The sequence below is a fragment of the Spea bombifrons genome, chromosome 13 (assembly GCF_027358695.1).
Source record: "Spea bombifrons isolate aSpeBom1 chromosome 13, aSpeBom1.2.pri, whole genome shotgun sequence".
Lineage (NCBI taxonomy): Eukaryota > Metazoa > Chordata > Amphibia > Anura > Pelobatidae > Spea > Spea bombifrons.
The window spans coordinates 8,053,619-8,070,572 of record NC_071099.1 but is presented as its reverse complement, the minus strand read 5'-3'; the positions used below and the strand labels follow the sequence as shown (position 1 = coordinate 8,070,572).

At 42.0% G+C, this 16,954-nt stretch overlaps 1 protein-coding gene across 1 annotated transcript; it reads left to right on the top strand.

Annotated features, from left to right (window-relative positions):
* Positions 1–788: 788 nt before the first annotated feature.
* Positions 789–16,467, top strand: VPS25 (vacuolar protein sorting 25 homolog). The gene is made up of 6 exons (XM_053454214.1): positions 789–898; positions 2,336–2,481; positions 5,341–5,394; positions 5,606–5,694; positions 10,857–10,932; positions 15,912–16,467. The coding sequence occupies exons 1-6, from the start codon at positions 849–851 to the stop codon at positions 16,022–16,024; spliced, it is 528 nt and encodes a 175-aa protein (XP_053310189.1). The 5' UTR covers positions 789–848; the 3' UTR covers positions 16,025–16,467.
* The last annotated feature ends 487 nt before the right edge of the window (positions 16,468–16,954 follow it).

Below are 16,954 nucleotides of genomic sequence, written 5' to 3'. Positions count from 1 at the left end.
GCCCCTCTGCCCCCAGATATGCTTTATAACTCCTGATACGCTTTATGCCCCCAGATAAGCCACTCTGACCACCCAGATATGGTTTATGCCCCCTAGAAATGCCCACCTGCCCCCTTGAAATGACCACCTGCCCCCCGCCAGATTTAGACTGGTTACCTACTACAAATATTTAGCAACACAGGTTTTGATATTAGAGTTTAGAAAAATAAAATTACAAACGAGTTTTTATTGAGTCAGAAGTGAAAAAAATACACTTTTTCCCCATTTTTGGCTTTATTTTGCAAACCTAATGAGACATACAGATATAAAAATGGTATATTTGGAATCTGCTGAGTGTGCTGAAAACAATATATGGTTTGTATAGTTTATTCCCAAGAAATGCTCAAAATTGCCTTAGCACCAGGGTGGGAAATAGCTTAGCAGCGAAAGGGTTAATAATGCTTCTGCTACCCCCTGCATTTTTATACTAATCTTAGTAACGTTCCCAAATTAATATTATTATTTTTTTCACAAAAAAAAATTGGCAAAAGCAGTTACTTGATACCAAATAACAATTAACAGATTGCCCCGGCCATTACTTACCTAATTGGACACACTTATTTTCATTGGAGGTCTCTGAAGATTTTTATGCAGAAGTACGGAAAGCATTGGCAGCAATGTTTGGAATCGGACGCCTAACTACTCGCAAGATTACATATACCGTCATTTCTTTTATTTATTTTTTTATTGTTTTTCTCTTTTTTTAATCAACCAATCACTGTTGGGTAGGAAGACAGAATCCGGAACCCGGAACCTTTACAGCGTGTGTTTTCTGTAACCGGGCGGAAGAGTTTGGTGGACCGATTGTTATGATGGGGTTTGAGTGGCCGTGGCAGTACAATTTTCCGCCGTTCTACACGTGAGATACTCGGGTGCTCAAATGAGGTTAAGGGGTGTTAGAAGCAGGGGGGGTGTTTAAAAGGGGGCAAAAAAAAAATACACAAGCATGCCGCCCCTAGTTACAGATGAGTTCCGGGCGAAACGAGTGTGGAAACATGCGATTACAGTTCTCTTATAACGTTCTTTGGTGACTGACCACGTTGTATACTTTGTCTAATACCTGTGTATCAGAGGTACAACCTTAAGCAAGTTTTTAATGCGCAGTCACACCATTTGTTTTAATAGTAAATAGTTCCTTCTCTATTTGTCTGTTAACGAGCATAATGTCCCTTGTGCCATGTCTCTGTCTTAAATGCTGAGCCTAATTGTGAGGGGGAGAAACACTGGGAATGCCCGTATACGTGTTTTGAGTGCAGACATGTGCATATACAAGCATCGGCTGTAAGCATTTTAATTCACGAAACCTATAATATGAATTCAAACTCTGGTACAGAGAAACAAACTGATCTGCTTCATTGTTCCCTGGATAAAATGGGCTTCTTTCTGATATTTGTAAATTAGGGGCATGGTTGCATTTGATTTATGCAGAGATTGTTTGCCGTTTAAGTCGTGGAGAGCTGTGGCTTGGTGACTGTCCAGTGGTGGGTAGTGGCAGAGATCTGGAGAAGCCTATAGTGGTGATGGAGTGTTAGCTTTTGAAGGGGCAGAGAGACTCCTGAATGGATGGGGTGTGGAGGGAGTGATATTAGAGATTAAAAAGTGCTGAATATCCTTGAAGGTTAAGAAGGAGGGCTTTGAAGGTGATGCACTGAAAATGGATTATAGAGGCCAGCTAGGAAGACAAATAAGCAAATAGCTACAGTAATCCAGATGGGAAATCAGTATGTTCTTAAGTTTGGCTTCAACCAAAGGCATTACAAGGGCATTTTATTTATGCAAGTTTTAATCTGTTTCCAATTATTTATCTGCATTGCAGTTCTGCCAACCCATGTTCTTGTGTGACTATTGCACATAGACAAGCGCCGAAGATTGTTTACAGCACTGCATTTCTTTTTGTTGGAAGTGCGCTAATACAAAGTTTGACCTGGTATTTATGTATTGCACAAAAACTGTTTTTGCAATCACAATATTCTATGAAAGTAATCATATCATTTCCTTTTTACTTTATGCCCTGAAATTCTTTGTTAACTTAAAGTTGAACCAGTCATATGTGTCAAGTTGGTTAGCTATATATCACCTTTATCTTATTTATATCAAAATAGATTTGATTTTGTTATCAGCAAATGTGTAGATTGCTCTCACAGTATGTGGCATGAAAACATTTAATTTGTGGATCCTCATACTGCAGATAGCACTTTACATCAGTAATGTTTGTATGTGTAATAGTAACAAACACCAAGACTGCATAAATACTTCCAAGTGTAATAGTTGTGTTATTCTTTGTATGTTTGTGTAGGTTGCAACCGAATGTTGATACCAGACAAAAGCAGTTGTCAGCATGGGGCTCTTTAGTTCTGTCCTACTGCCGGCACAACAAATTATACACGCTGAATATTATGGAAATCCAGGAAAGCCCGTTGTTTAACAATAAGAAAATACAAAGTATCCTTTCTAAGCATGTTAAAATAAATACTTTTAGGACAATTTTTGAAACGTCTTAAACTCTTATTATAGGTGTTCAATTGTGAACTTGGCAACCTGCCAAGGTGGAAAAAAGTACAGCGATGGAGTCTGCAGTGTTTGGAAACTTCGGAATTAGTTTCTGCTGCTGGGGAGATGGACCGGCTGTTCCAACTCCCAGCTTCTGCTGGGGGGCGGGTCGGCTGCTGTATCTCCCTGAATTCCTGCAGCTTTGGTATGTGCTGGGCAGAGGCCAGCAATGCTCTGCCTGGTTGCCAGCGCTTCAGCTGGGGTTAGGGAATCTTCTGGGGCGGCCTGCCGCTGGGGAGGGAGAGCCAGTTCCTCCGCTCGCGGACTGGTGAGCTGCCGCTGGGGAGATGGGCCGGCTGCCGCATCTCCCTGGATCCCTGTAGCCATTGAAGGTGTGGGGGCAGAAGCCAGCAGCGCTCTGCCCTGTTGCCAGCTCTTCAGCTGGGTGGGTGCTAGTGGAGACCGCAGTCCCATCCACTACACCCAGAAAACTTTCTTCCTTTCCCTGGGAAGGGAAACCAATTGCAAGCCCTCCTGGACCAACATACTCAGATGTAAAATCAATTAGATCCACAATCTCTGGATCCGGTTGTGGTGTAAAGTCACATGGATCTGGATTAGCTGCCCAGTATCCCTGTGACTCAGGGGTGGAGACCACAGTCCCATCCACCCCGCCTGGGTCATCCTCAGATGACCACTCCATAACATCCACAAAATCCCTGCACACTGGGGCATTCTGTTGAACATGGTCAAACAGTTTTTTTATATGCCTTCTCCAGTTCCCACTCCTGTGTAAATAGTCTAAATCACCTTTAAGTCCTAGTGCATCTGGGAGGGCCCACTCCCTGAAATCCCGGATGTCCTCAATCCGCCACTCCGCTGTACTGCCAAAGTCCGGGTCCTCCTGAAGACTATCCCATAATAATCCCAGGCCACCAAAGTCATAGCTGTCTGGAGAAAATTATTTCGCAGTTCCCCAATATGCTTGCTCTGCATACCACTGCAGTGCCCGATACGCATTTTCCAGCTCCACCTCCTGTTGGACCAGGTTGTCCAATTCAGATACCCATTGCTTCTGGGGTTGCTGTCCCAGGAATGACATCCGTAGTTCCCACTGGTCTCTAATCTTTTGTTCGGAGCTTGGAAGACACTGACCCCGACGTATAACAGCCCTCTGCCATAGTAACCGTCGAACCACTTGCCTCAGATTCTGGTATTGTTCTGTAGGCAGAGCAGTGGTGTAGCAGGAGAGGATGACCCACAGTAGCCCCTGGAATTCTGATACCACATCCATGTCCTCGTCAAGGCGACCGAAGTCTGCCGTCCTGTCGGTCAATTCCGGTAGAAAGTAAGTGTCCCTCACACTAAGAAGCAATCCCACTGCTTGCTACCAATGTCACGGAGCTGGATAGTCTGACCGACTACCTCCGCTGACTTGTGCTCTCTTAGCCTGGGACAACACACTTTCTCCGGTTCCCCAGTCACTAGCCGAGACTCTTTGTAGGCTAAAACCAAACGAAGACTGACTTATTTTGGACACACAGAGCTGGATATATCCAGCGAAACACATATTTACATAAAACAAGATATTGGGACACAAACCGCCCCTTTAATCTGCCTCCCAGAGACAACAGGGGCAGTAACGGGATTAACAATACAATGGGGTGGGGGGAGAGACTGATTTACACAACATAATGCACCATGAGTTGGAGGGGTCTGATATTAAATTAAGACAATGGCAGTCACTCCCTGGTTGCAGATCCTGGCTGTCTGCTGGAGATAATCCCCTCAACCAGTGATGAGATGATACTGCTGGGGGTAGCCACAGAAGCCTTTACAAACCCAGGGCCCATAGTCAATAGGGAGGAGGCTGGGAGTTAGGCCTCTCCAGTGGTCCCAGTGATGGAGGCCTTTTGGAGTACTTCCGCAAAAAACAAGATATCAGTTTGTAATCGTTAATATATTGCACATTTAAATCTATAAATTCCATATCAAAATAATATAGACCAAGTGGCAAACCAAAATCCTAAGAATGTGTAAATAATAAAACAAAAAAATGTAATAAACTACTGCTTGTGCCCAACGGGTTAAACTACAGACGAATCCAATGGAAGGGAGTTGCGCTCAAAAATAAAAAGTACCATTTTTAAAGAGCCATCACAGCTCAGATAACAAAGCCAAAGTATACAAACACTTGCTATGTCTGCAGCTCTGTCTCTCCCTCTACCTTCTACCTCACACTGACACCAAACTAGAAAGAGAAATAGTGTGCCTACCAATAAAGACATATAAAGTACAAGGCTTAGTGCCTTGTAGTTGCCAAACAGTTAAAAATCTTATGCAACTGAGTAAGGTGATAATTTGGAATATTTTTCTTAAGATGTCTTACTTGTGTACAAATTATATGTAAAATGTGTCTTTATGATGGGAAATGCATAAATGCCCATTTGAAGTGGTATACTAAGAGGGGCATGGCATCCAAACGCCCTGGTACCCAAGGCATCCAGAAGTGTTTTGTGTGACCCTGCAGAAGATAAGGGCCATCTTCAACGTAAGGGGGTGAGAAATCTGCGAGAGCTGCACTGAACTTGTAAGAGGAGTGGTGTGAAAGTATGTCACAGTATGACATTACCACGAGTGTGTGTTAGTATGGCGAGAGCGTGAGTGAGTATGTTGTGTTCAGGGGTAGGGATGGTGCTTAAACACAGCACACATGCTCCACTAACCATACTCACCCCTGTGCGTTTCTCATTAGGCTAAAATAAACTAAATTATGTAATATTAAACCAAAAGATCCTTAACACCATGTAGGAAGATTATCTTTGGAATCTGTTCTGGTGATTTTGGAGGAACTCAGGAAAAAAGGTAAGATCTCCTGTTACAGTTCTACAGAGCTTTATCTCTTGATAAATGTGTAGACATTTAAATTTGGATGAGTCATTGATTCTAGAGATAAGACCAATTAAGATGGAACTATGGTAGAACTTTCTACTTAGCTGTATTCTAACATACCATTCAGGGACCTCATTATAGAACCGTAATAGTCTTTATACTCAATATTTTTGTTTTCTTGAAGGTGACCTTGAGTGGTTAGACAAAAACAAGTCTAGGTTCCTGATCATGTGGAGGAGACCTGATGAGTGGGGAAAAGTTATCTATCAATGGGTAAGAATCTTGCGTCTAGCCTATTTGAGCAGACATTACTCATCTTTTTCATAGTCTCTAACCTCATAGTGTAGAATTACCTGAGAAAAATTGCACCCCACCCCCTGATGTGCCACTCTGCCACTGCTGCCCCCCCATGTGCCATGTGCCATGCTGCCGCGCCCCTTTGATGTGCCACTCTGTACGCCCCCCCCCCCCAATTTACCAATGCATCCCCAGACTCCCTGGTGTCTAGCAGGGGCAGCCAGTGGAGGTCTGGGTGATGGAGGTTGTCTGCATCGCACAGATGCCCACCAGCTGCCAGAGAGGAGGATCGAGGGGACCTGGATCCTAACCTTGCTGCGGGCAGAAGAAGGAAAAAAAAAAACACCTGCCCCGCACCTGGAACTTAATGTCCTGTGGCGCTGTGTGATACAAATTGTGCATCCCTGCTCTAAACCCCAATTATAGGCCACACCCCCACTTCTAAGACTTAAAATGCGGGGGAGGAAGTGCGGACTATAATCGGGCCAATACGGTAGTGCAATTGTTTTTTTTCTTTCATTCAAGATACCTTGAATGTTCTGTACTAGGATGTTTGTTTATTGTGCATGCATTTTTTTTTTTGTGCTGATCTCCAGTTTATGATAACTTATTTGCTACGGTATTTTTTTGTCTTTGTTTTAAGGTATATTTGTTTTATGTATTTTAAGGTGTGTTATTCTATGGTTTCCCTGGTATAATTGTGGGCTTCAACTATACGCCTGCAAATTTTTAACCCCTTTAAGGACCAGGCTGTTTATTTTTCGTATATCCGCCTTTTAAAAAAAATTTATGGGCACCGCCATCTTGCAAGAGGCAAAATCTCTGACTATTGGGTCCTGAAAATTGTTGATTAAGTATATGTAAAGTGTGTTATTGTGAACTTTCATCTAGTCAACAATTTGGTTCAAAATGGAAACTGTCCACATTAATTTTTGCTCTTTCTTTTATGACCTTGATACACCATCTATGGTCGCTTTTCTGCATGTTTACATGTGTGGATTGTGAAATGTGTCTAAGTGACATTTCCAACTTCTCAAGTGGATTCACACATGCAGTTCAGCCCCAAAGCTATTCATAAAAATGTTTGTAGTGGTGTTGGCTCACTTGTCACTCTAGTATGGCATGAACCCTTGGGTATGCTGTGCCTTGGATGACTTACAGCCACTCCAGAATCTCCTGCCGAAGAGATAGGATGAGTCCCATTTATTTATTCTGTCGACGTCCAGGTTATGATTTTCTATAGGGATGCACCAATATATTGGGCGAAAAGGGCATTATTGGCAAAATGCCAAAAAAAGGCCGAAAATAATCGTCAGCAGAGGCCAGGCTGCTTATCATCGTCTCTTGTACCGGCCAGGAGAAACAGGAACCCAGCCGAGTCGTGTGTGTGTGTGGGGGGGTGGCATGGCATAGGGAGCCTATAATCACACTCCTATCATACTTGGGTACTAGCTGCCTTGGCATTATAGGAGTGTGTGTTTTTTTTTGTTGTTTTTTTTATGTTTGGAAACTAGGTTTGCAAACTCAATTAGTGTATGTTGAAGTGATTGGATTGGGATTCACATACTTTTTCCAACACACATTTTGAAAATTTGGATGCTGTATTCAATATGGACAAATTGTTTGTTCATGATTGTAACTTAGATGATTGTGTCATGTTTATACTTAAATGCTGGTAATGCCAAAGAGTTTTCTTGCCACTGTAGGTACATTGACTTATGGTCAGTGATAGTAGTCATGGTGACCTTCTTGATGTGGATGGTTGTTGGTTTTCATTTTCTATGTAATATTGGAGTTCTTGTCAATGAAAGATCTAGTTCAGAGTGATGCCTTTTAGATGTTTTGAACAAGTGTTAACTCTTCTTGCAAGTAACATAGTAACATAGTTCATAAGGTTGAAAAAAGACCAAAGTCCATCAAGTTCAACCTATATACATATTGTGTCCCTACTGTGTTGATCCAGAGGAAGGCAAAAAACCCTTATGAAGCAGATGCCAATTGCCCCATACCAGGGGGAAAATTCCTTCCCGACTCCAAATATGGCAATCAGAATAAATCCCTGGATCAACGTTCTGTCCCTATTAATCTAATATCCATAACTTGTAATATTATTGCTTTCAAGAAACACGTCCAGGCTCCTTTTTTTTTTTTTTCAATTCACCGTTTATTGAAAAAAGGTAACAGTGCACAAAGTAAGAAACATAGTACATCAGGCAGCAAGACATCACTGTGAACACAGTACAGCAGGCAGCAAGACAAAATCGTACAAAATCGTACACATCGGGCGAGTGTCACACTGGGGAATGCCAGTTCTCAAAGGCACACAAGATGGCAAATTAACGGCAGAGGTGACAGAGGACAAAATACCGTGTATAGAGATACAATGTGCAAAATATCAGAGATACAATGTCACAGGGATTGACAGCAGATGATCTCGCAGCGGAAAGTTGGTGAGATAAACAGGCGAAAAGGCAAAAAGTAACAAAAAAATAGTAACAATAACATAACAGTACCGCACGCGAATAAATGGATGGGTGGGTGGGTGAGGTGCCGTCTCCAAGAGCATACAGAGATAATGGCGCCGCAATAGCGCAGAGCGTTAGGAGCAAAGACAAAGCGCAAGGATATAAAACCACAGGCAATCTCAATCTAGAGCAGGGGGGGCTGCAACGAAACTACCCAGGACGGTCTGAAAGGAGGGGGAGGCCAAGAACTCCCGCCACGGCAACCACTTCAAACCATTTCTATACCCGAAGCCCCTGGAGGTCATGACCAGATCCTCCATCTGGCATATGAAATTAACCTTCCTCAGCCACACCGAGACAGGCGGGGGCACAGCCCGACGCCAAAAACAGGGGATGGTAGCCCTGGCGGCGGTAATGAAATGAATCGTGAGCGACCTCTTGTAGGAGCCCAGGCTAGAGGAGCCGGAAGGAAGGGTCATCAACAGCCCGTATCACCGCGGCCACAGCCGCCCACAGTGGTTGCACCAGGGGGCAAGACCACCATAAGTGCATGTAGGACCCCTCAGCAGATCCACACCTCCAACACAGGGGGGAAACCTGTGGAAGGAAGCGATGGAGCTCAGCGGGTACCCGATACCACCTGGTGAGGAGCTTATATGCCGACTCCTGCAACCTACTACTAGTGACCCCTCTAAGGGCGAGTAATATCATCCTATCCCAGTCCACGGGTTCAAACGACAGGTTCAGATCCCTTTCCCACAGGCTGAGAAAGTACGGCTTCCTAGGGGTACGGTGAGTCAGTAGGAGTTTGTATAGCATAGAGAGTAGGTGGGAATGCCTAGAGGGGTCCGAACAGAGCAGTTCAAACGGCGTCAGTGGTCTAGTCAAGTCGGAGGGAGGGGACAGGGAGGACAGAAAGTGCCTAATTTGGTGATAGAGGAAAGTGGCCCTAAAGGGGACCGGGGCATCAGGTATAAAGTCCGAGATGGGGCGGACCGAGTCCCCGGTAAAGAGGCGCGAAGCACGAAGTACCCGCTCCCGTGCCGGCAGGAGAAACCGTATGTCCGCCTGGCAAAGGCCCGGAGGAAAGTCGGGATTAGAGGAAACTGGGGACAAGGGGCCAGGACAAGTCGCGAGGGGATACTTAGCGAGGGCCCTCCAAAGGACACGGAGCGTCGGGGTAACGGTCGGGTGATTAGGGACAGCGGGCCGGCCATGGCGACAGGGCAGCCATGGGACGGCAGCGATCTCCAAGGGGAAAAGGGAGTTTTCAATGTGCACCCATTGTTTGCGGGTGCAAGACGTCCACTCCGCCACCCTCCGAAGGTGGGAAGCGACCCAATAGCCCTCGACGTCCGGGAGGCCCAGACCGGCCTGTTCCTTACAGGCTCCTTTTAAACTCTTTTATTGAGTTTACCATTACCACTTCCTCTGGCAGAGAGTTCCATAGTCTCACCGCTCTTACTGTCCCCTTGTTATAGATACAGTCCTGGGTATAAATAGGTCCTGGGAGTGATCTCTGTACTGCCCCCTTATATATTTATACATAGTTATTAAGTCCCCCCTAAGCCGTCTTTTTTCCAAACTAAATAACCCTAATTCTGATAATCTTTCTGGGTACTGTAGTCCTTCCATTCCCCTTATTACTCTGGTTGTCCGTCTTTGAACCCTCTCCAGCTCCACTATATCTTTCTAGTACACTGGTGCCCACTACTGTACACAGTATTCCATGTGTGGTCTGACTAGTGACTTGTACAATGGTAGAATTATTTCCTTGTTGTGGGCATCTATGCTCCTTTTGATGCACCCCATGATTGTATTTGCCTTAGCAGCAGCTGCCTGACACTGGTCGCTACAGGTAAATTTACTGTTAACCAAGACCAAGTCCTTTTCCATGTCAGTCGTCCCCAGTGTTTTCCCATTAAATACATATTCCCAGCCTGGATTTTTCTTCCCCATGTGCATAACCTTACATTTATCTGTGTTGAACCTCATCTGCCACATCCCAGCCCAAGCCTCCAACCTATGCAGATCCATTTGTAATCTTGCACTGTCCTCTATTGTGTTAACCACGTTACAGAGCTTAGTATCGTCTGCAAAGATTGATACTTTACTATACAATCCCTCTACAAGGTCATTAATAAATATTAAAAAATAGGACCCAAAACTGACCCCTGTGGTACCCCACTAGTAACAGTCACCCACTCAGAGTATGTACCATTAATAACCACCCTCTGTTTCCTATCACTGAGCCAGTTACTTACCCACATACACACATTCTCCCCCAGCCCAAGCATTCTCATTTTATGTACCAGCCTTTTATGTGGCACCGTATCAAATGCTTTGGAAAAATCAAGATATATGACGTCCAGCAATTCACCCCGATCCAGTCTTGAGCTCACCTCCTCATAAAAGCTGATCAGGTTAGTTTGACAGGACCGATCCCTTGTAAACCCATGCTGATATGGAGTCATACATTTATTTTCATTGAGATTCTCCAGAATAGCATCTCTTAGGAAAGACTGCACCTTCTAATATTTGACTGTCAATAGTAAGGGTAGATAAACAGCAATTTATAATGGGTAAAAATGGAAAAAACTTGTTTATCTTTTTACCAACTTTACTTTTGCTAAATGATTGTATGTATAAATATACATTTTTATTCCTTCTTAGGTGTCAAAAATTGGTATGGCCAATTCTGTGTTCACACTTTATGAACTGATTAGTGGTGATGACACGGTGGGGGAAGGTAAGGATAATCTTTTTTGGTTTGTTTAGCATATTAATCTGTAAATCTTTAGCATCACCTCATAAAAGGCTACATTAAACAAATACATAATTTCCATGTCAACCCTGGAATCAAGTAGAAGATTGTTTAGCCTATCCAGATAGGACAGGGAATTATTTTCTTGCCTGGTACTGGGTAGGTGTGAAGTATCTCTTTGAATTCTATGGTTTTACGTATCTGGATGTGATAATCATTTGTTCCTTAGCAGGTCTAAAAATTAGCTATTGACGGGCAGCAAAAATTCCTCGTCTATGGTCATTGCTGTTGTCTTTCTTCTTTGGCATTGCGTTCACACACCTGACTGCTCCAGACCAGCAAAAACGTTTTATAGAGGTGGTCACACTGGATGATGCAAAATAAAAACCTCAAATAATATTGTACTTTTTGCACACATATCTCCATTTTGACTTTATTTTGTTGAATAAATCATGACATGGTGTAATATGTCATGTGTAGTTCATCTGAGGTTCTATTTACCTAATTGTTAGACATGCTAAGGAACAGATGATTATGTCCTGATAGTAAAACCATGGAATTCAAAGATGTTGTACTTTCTTTTTCACATGACTGTAGTTTGGTGTACGCGCTTGTGTACACATACAGGTTATCCATGGTACGTCCGGGTAAGTATGTTGCCTGTGGGGTGAGATAGGACGTTCTAGGCCCCCAAGGGCACTGAAAAAATTGGCGGATGTTCCTACATTACAGGTAATGTTAATAGATGTAGGGTATTCTAAACATCTTCAATTGGTCTTAATTTTCATTATTGCATCTAGATGCTTTAGCCACACCCATTGTTGTATAAAATCAAGCACATAGGCATGCCGTAGACAAACATTGGCTGTAGAATGGATCGTACTGAAGAGGTCAATTACTTTCAATGTGGCCTAGGTCCACTATTATTGTGAAGTGGAAACATCTAAGTTTAACAGCTCATCCACAAGGCAGTAGACCATGCACACTCACAGAGCAGGGCTGCTGAGTGCTGTAGAGCATAGCACTTAAAATAACTTGTCCTCTGTACCATCACTCATTAGATTTCCAAACTGTCTTGTAATCCATCTTCTTGGCCGTGCAGCTGTACACTAGACAAAGACCGTTATAACATTATGTAAAGTGAAGGCAGAAGTGGTGTGGAGCACATCACCACTGGGCTCTGGGACAGTGGAAATGTGTTCTCTGGAGTGATAAATCACGCTTCGCTATTTGGACGTCTTATAGAGGAATCTGGGTTTTGTGGATGCCAGAAAAAGGCTAACTAACAAAATGCATAGTGCCTGCTATAAAGTTTAGTGGAGGAAGGATGGAGGTCTGGGTTTGGATTAGGCCCCTTAGTTGCATTGGAGGGTTGTGTTATTGCTACAGCATTTTAGATAATTGTGCTTTTGACTTTGTGGCACCAGGAAGGGAATTTTCTAGTCCAGCATGACTTGGTGCCCTTGTGTACAAACCAAGCTCCATAAAGACATGGTTTGATGATTGTTGTTGTTAGGGGACACCTGTGGCCCATGCAGTACTCTAATCGTAACCCCATTTAACATTTTTGGGATGAATTGGAACGTTGCTTGTGAACTAGGTCTTCTCGTCCAACATCAGGGCTTAACCTCACAAATGTGCTTTTGGCTGAACTGGCACCAATTTCTACACACGCCCTAAGAAAGCCTTCCCAGAGTGGAGGTTGTTTTAGCTAGAAGGGGGAGTCAACTCCATATTAATACCCATGATTTTTTTATTAAATATCCAACAAGTTCATATAGATGCGATGGTCAAATGGCCACACACTTTTGGTCATATAGTGTATTGAAGCTTTATTTTTCCTGATGGAAGGAAGGAAGGAATAAGGGTATTGGAGCTGCTAGGTTTTCTATGGAGATAGAAGAAGGTAAGGCTAAAGTAAAGACTGATACGTTTCTTCTGTGGTTGGAAGACCAACTATTTCTTGTTAAATAATCCCTTTGTGTGTTCCTGGAGAAATAGAAAACTCCAGAAAGAGATTAACTCTTTGTCCTTTCCCTTTCCAGGGGATGTCGGTAACTAGTGTGCTGCACCCAGGATTTATGATTCTGTGGCTATGGTTATGAGGAGATATTCTCCTTCTGGAATACTGTTATCACTTTATAGATCAGATGGTGGAGGATGTGGCTAAAAGTGTTGAAGCAGCAGCTATATTAAAGTCATGCATTGGAGCAACCTTAGTTTCAAGATTAGGAAGTGGGGCAATGATGCTGGTAGGATAAGAGCAGAAGATATCATTCAAAGTATTGCTGGCATCAAGGGAGCAGTTTATTCCTGGTGTAATGCAACCTTGTAGTTTGTAAATATGTATAGAGTTAAGAAGGGCAAGTCGGAATGAAGAAAGGTTGATTTGGGAGGTAATTAAACATTGAACAGTTGAGTTGCTTGGGGAAGGTGTGTCTAGATTGATGTCTGTGAGGGATAGCTGCAAGGAAGAGAAGAATTCTATCCATGTTTTAAGCAAATGGAAGTAGACAGATGTAATTAACAGAGGAACAGATGATTGCAAATCTAATTTTGAATGCAAAATTTCAGACTGTTACAAATCAGAATACAGGATGCAGAATAATTTAGAGACAGAAATATCAGCAAAAGTATGTAGTTGCTCAGAAATAGGTATTGAAGGCTCTGAGTTGTCGCTGAGGGAAGGTGTGTCTGGATTTATGTCTGTGAGGGATAGGTCAGGAATATGTATAGGGGACCAATGTTCTTTGCACCAAGGGAACAATGGTGAAAGAAATCAAGCCAGGTAAGAGCTTAGGGTCATAACCTACCACGGCAAACATAGAACACTTTAGAGCTGTATGGTAGGCAAAATTGAAAAATGATTCTGCTAAAGGAAGCTAATTCACGCCACTGCGGAGCAGGATAATTACGTGAAGACAAAGAAATTGAGTTTAGATTGTACATTCCATCTGCCCCTTGGATTGGAGGTGGCATGCAGGCAAAAAGAGCATGGATTCACAAATGATTATGTAAAGTCCTCCAGTATTTAGACATAACTACTGGGGCGGTGCACAAAGGCAGTTTTCTATTTATCACCAGGCCTGGGCCTGTTTCGATCTGATCAAAACTCAGCTAATTGGGATAGGGTAATGATTGTGTATAGTGATTTTATTAAGTCCCTAGCAATATATAAAAGGTTGTAAGGACCCAGCTTTCTTGGAGACAAAAAAACCCCTCTGAACCTGCAGGAGAGAGCAAGGGACGAAAAAACCCTTATCTAAATGTTCCTTTTTGTATCGTTCTAATGATTTCAACCCTGGCAGGGATAAAGGGTAAGTGTGGCCACAAAGAGGTATAGACCCAAGTAACAGATCAATCAGACAGGGGATAATTACTTTTTCTGAAAATATATCTATCTAAAAAGTCCCAATAAGCTGATTGGACCACATGTTTGGTTCCCGTATGAATGGTAGTTTGGACATCATTGATGGACCTTTTGATTACCAATGCAATGAAGAAGATAGGATGTACTCAATTTTGGGATTATGCTTAGTCACGTCAGTCCAATTATTATCGAAGTACAGGGGGCTTCAATTATTCCAAAAGTGATTTCCTCAGAGTGTAAAACCCCTACTTTGAAAAGTTATTTAATGGTTTATTAGGTGACTTGACAAGAGCGTCAAGGAAGGATGTCTACTGATGAAATATACAACAGTTGTAGTTTCTTTTAGCAGTGATGTAGAGACCATTTCTTGTCTATGAAAACACCAGCTGCACCAGAATTGGGGCCCAATCATGTGCTATGATAAGTCCAGCTGGACCCTCTATGGGAAGTCAGGTCAGTTCCCAGATGGGTGTACAGTGTTCACCAATGACAGCCCCTTTTCCTCATGGGTTGAGCTCCAGAGCACCCCACGGCCGCCATGGCTGCATGTAAATGGACTGACCACATGGGATAATAAAGACACAGCCGAGGTCTGGCGGGAACTGGGAGAAACACGACTTGGGATTTGACCCTGCGTCTAAGATCAGATCAGTAGGGAGGTACCAAGGGGCACAAGAAGCAAAGTCCAGAATGAAACTGGGTCAGGGCTGGAAGCAGTCAAATGAAATAAATAAAAAAAAACTAGCCAAGGTCAAAATTACAGAGAAAACACACTACAAAATACACAGTAGCAAAGCTAAACGATTGGGTACTATAGGATAGAAACAAGGTGGTTTAGACAAAATTGTAGCCTAAACCAGTGTTAGTAATGACATACAAACAACCTCCAAAATGGCGCCTCTCGTAGACTACTACAAAAATGTGGTGGTCGCTGGAGACATGGCAATGGTTTTGCCATTTCAACACAGCGGTGGACCTGTTTGAATGGTGTGCTGCGTGGGAACGGGTAGCAGGTAAGTGCTTAACAGGTGCTTTACACCATAGCGTTTTTACCATATGTATGTTCAACCATGATTGCCTTTTTTTCCATTTGTAGTCTATCCACAACTTTGGATGTTTTTTTTCAAGGGTAGATAGAGCTTTTTGAAGCAAATTTTAGATGTACAGTCCAACATGTAGCATGAATAATTAATTTCAACACGTAAATATTTTGACGAAGAAAATAGTAAATTTTGATTTGTGTTTAGTGATGGGTATCTTTTTGGAAATACCTCATACACGTAGAATACTCATTTGTTAATTATAGGATGGTAATATATAGCAAGGTAATACATTGCGGTTTTAGGGACTCCAGGTGCTTTATTTATTTTTTCTGCTATGACTTTATTCTACAAACCTATGGCATTAGATAATTTTTATGTACAGATATAGTCTGCTACTGATGTGTGGAACATTGTTTAAACTGCTTAAAACACTTTTTCAGTTGCAAAATATTTTGTTACCCTTTCATAATAGAGCTTATTGTAGCAGTTAAAATAAAATTATGCCTGTTCCTCTATTGCTATAATACTGGTTAGTTTGTCTGTCTCCTCAGAATTCCATGGACTGGATGAGACCATGCTACTTCGATCATTGGAAGCCCTGCAGTTGGAACATAAAGCAGAGATTATTACGCTAAATGATGGCAAAGGAGTAAAGTTCTTTTAATCTTGTTCCAGGTGTCAGTCAAGTGGATATGGAAACAAGTTTATGCCAGTTAAGAATGTATTGTAGGACCTGCTACATATATGTATACCTTGCATTTCTGGAGTCGGTGTCTTTGTACTTAGTATACACTGGATCGTGCCAGGAAGTGCAGTTCTGTTTTAAGTTTTTTTATTTATATATTTTTTGCTCTATATGTATCCAAACAACAAAAATGAATGCAATTTTTGTTTAATGTCTTAATCTTCTCTTCTTAACTGCTTAAATTTGAATTTTCCCTAAATCTTCTAAAATGGTATCTTGAGGTTTTATATTTAATGTAAGTTTTTGGCTTGGGTTTATTGTAATCCTGTGTACAACTATTCAACATATAATGTTGTTGTCACTTCTCTGTGTATATATGGAGGGTATATACTTTTTAAGGTATTAAAATACATTTAAATGCTTGTCACATAGCCCTTCCCTTCTCTGTATAGGTTTATTACAAGATTCTTTTGGTCATGAGGAAGCATACACATTTATCAAATTTCAAGTATCATTCCCTTTTTTTCTTCCTATTTATCAACAAAGCAATTGTAACAAAACCATCCCACCAGTGCATTTATGTAATTAACTCCTCCATGATCTTTGTTCAATGACAAAACCCCCCTGCTTTTTTTTTTTTTTTTTGTGTGTGCACGCGCATATATAATTTATTCCTGGATAGAGACTTTTTATATGTGTATATAATCCATTATTTAATATATGCTACACAATTTTTTTTTTTTTTAACAAACATATAGAAAAAAAGACAAGACTTACACATAACAAATCCATACATACAATTAACATTAAGATCATTATCTTAATAAATACTTGATCACGTTAATCAAATTGGTACTAAAAAAGGAGGGGTATGTTGTGGAAAATTTCAAAATAATAAAAAATATAAAT

Coding starts and splice junctions, on each gene's coding strand:
- VPS25 (XM_053454214.1), top strand. CDS start 849: ATGATGGGGTTTGAGTGGCCGTGGCAGTACAATTTTCCGCCGTTCTAC. Junction 5,395..5,605: donor GGAGGAACTCAGGAAAAAAG/GTAAGATCTCCT, acceptor GTTTTCTTGAAG/GTGACCTTGAGTGGTTAGAC. Junction 10,933..15,911: donor TGATGACACGGTGGGGGAAG/GTAAGGATAATC, acceptor CTGTCTCCTCAG/AATTCCATGGACTGGATGAG.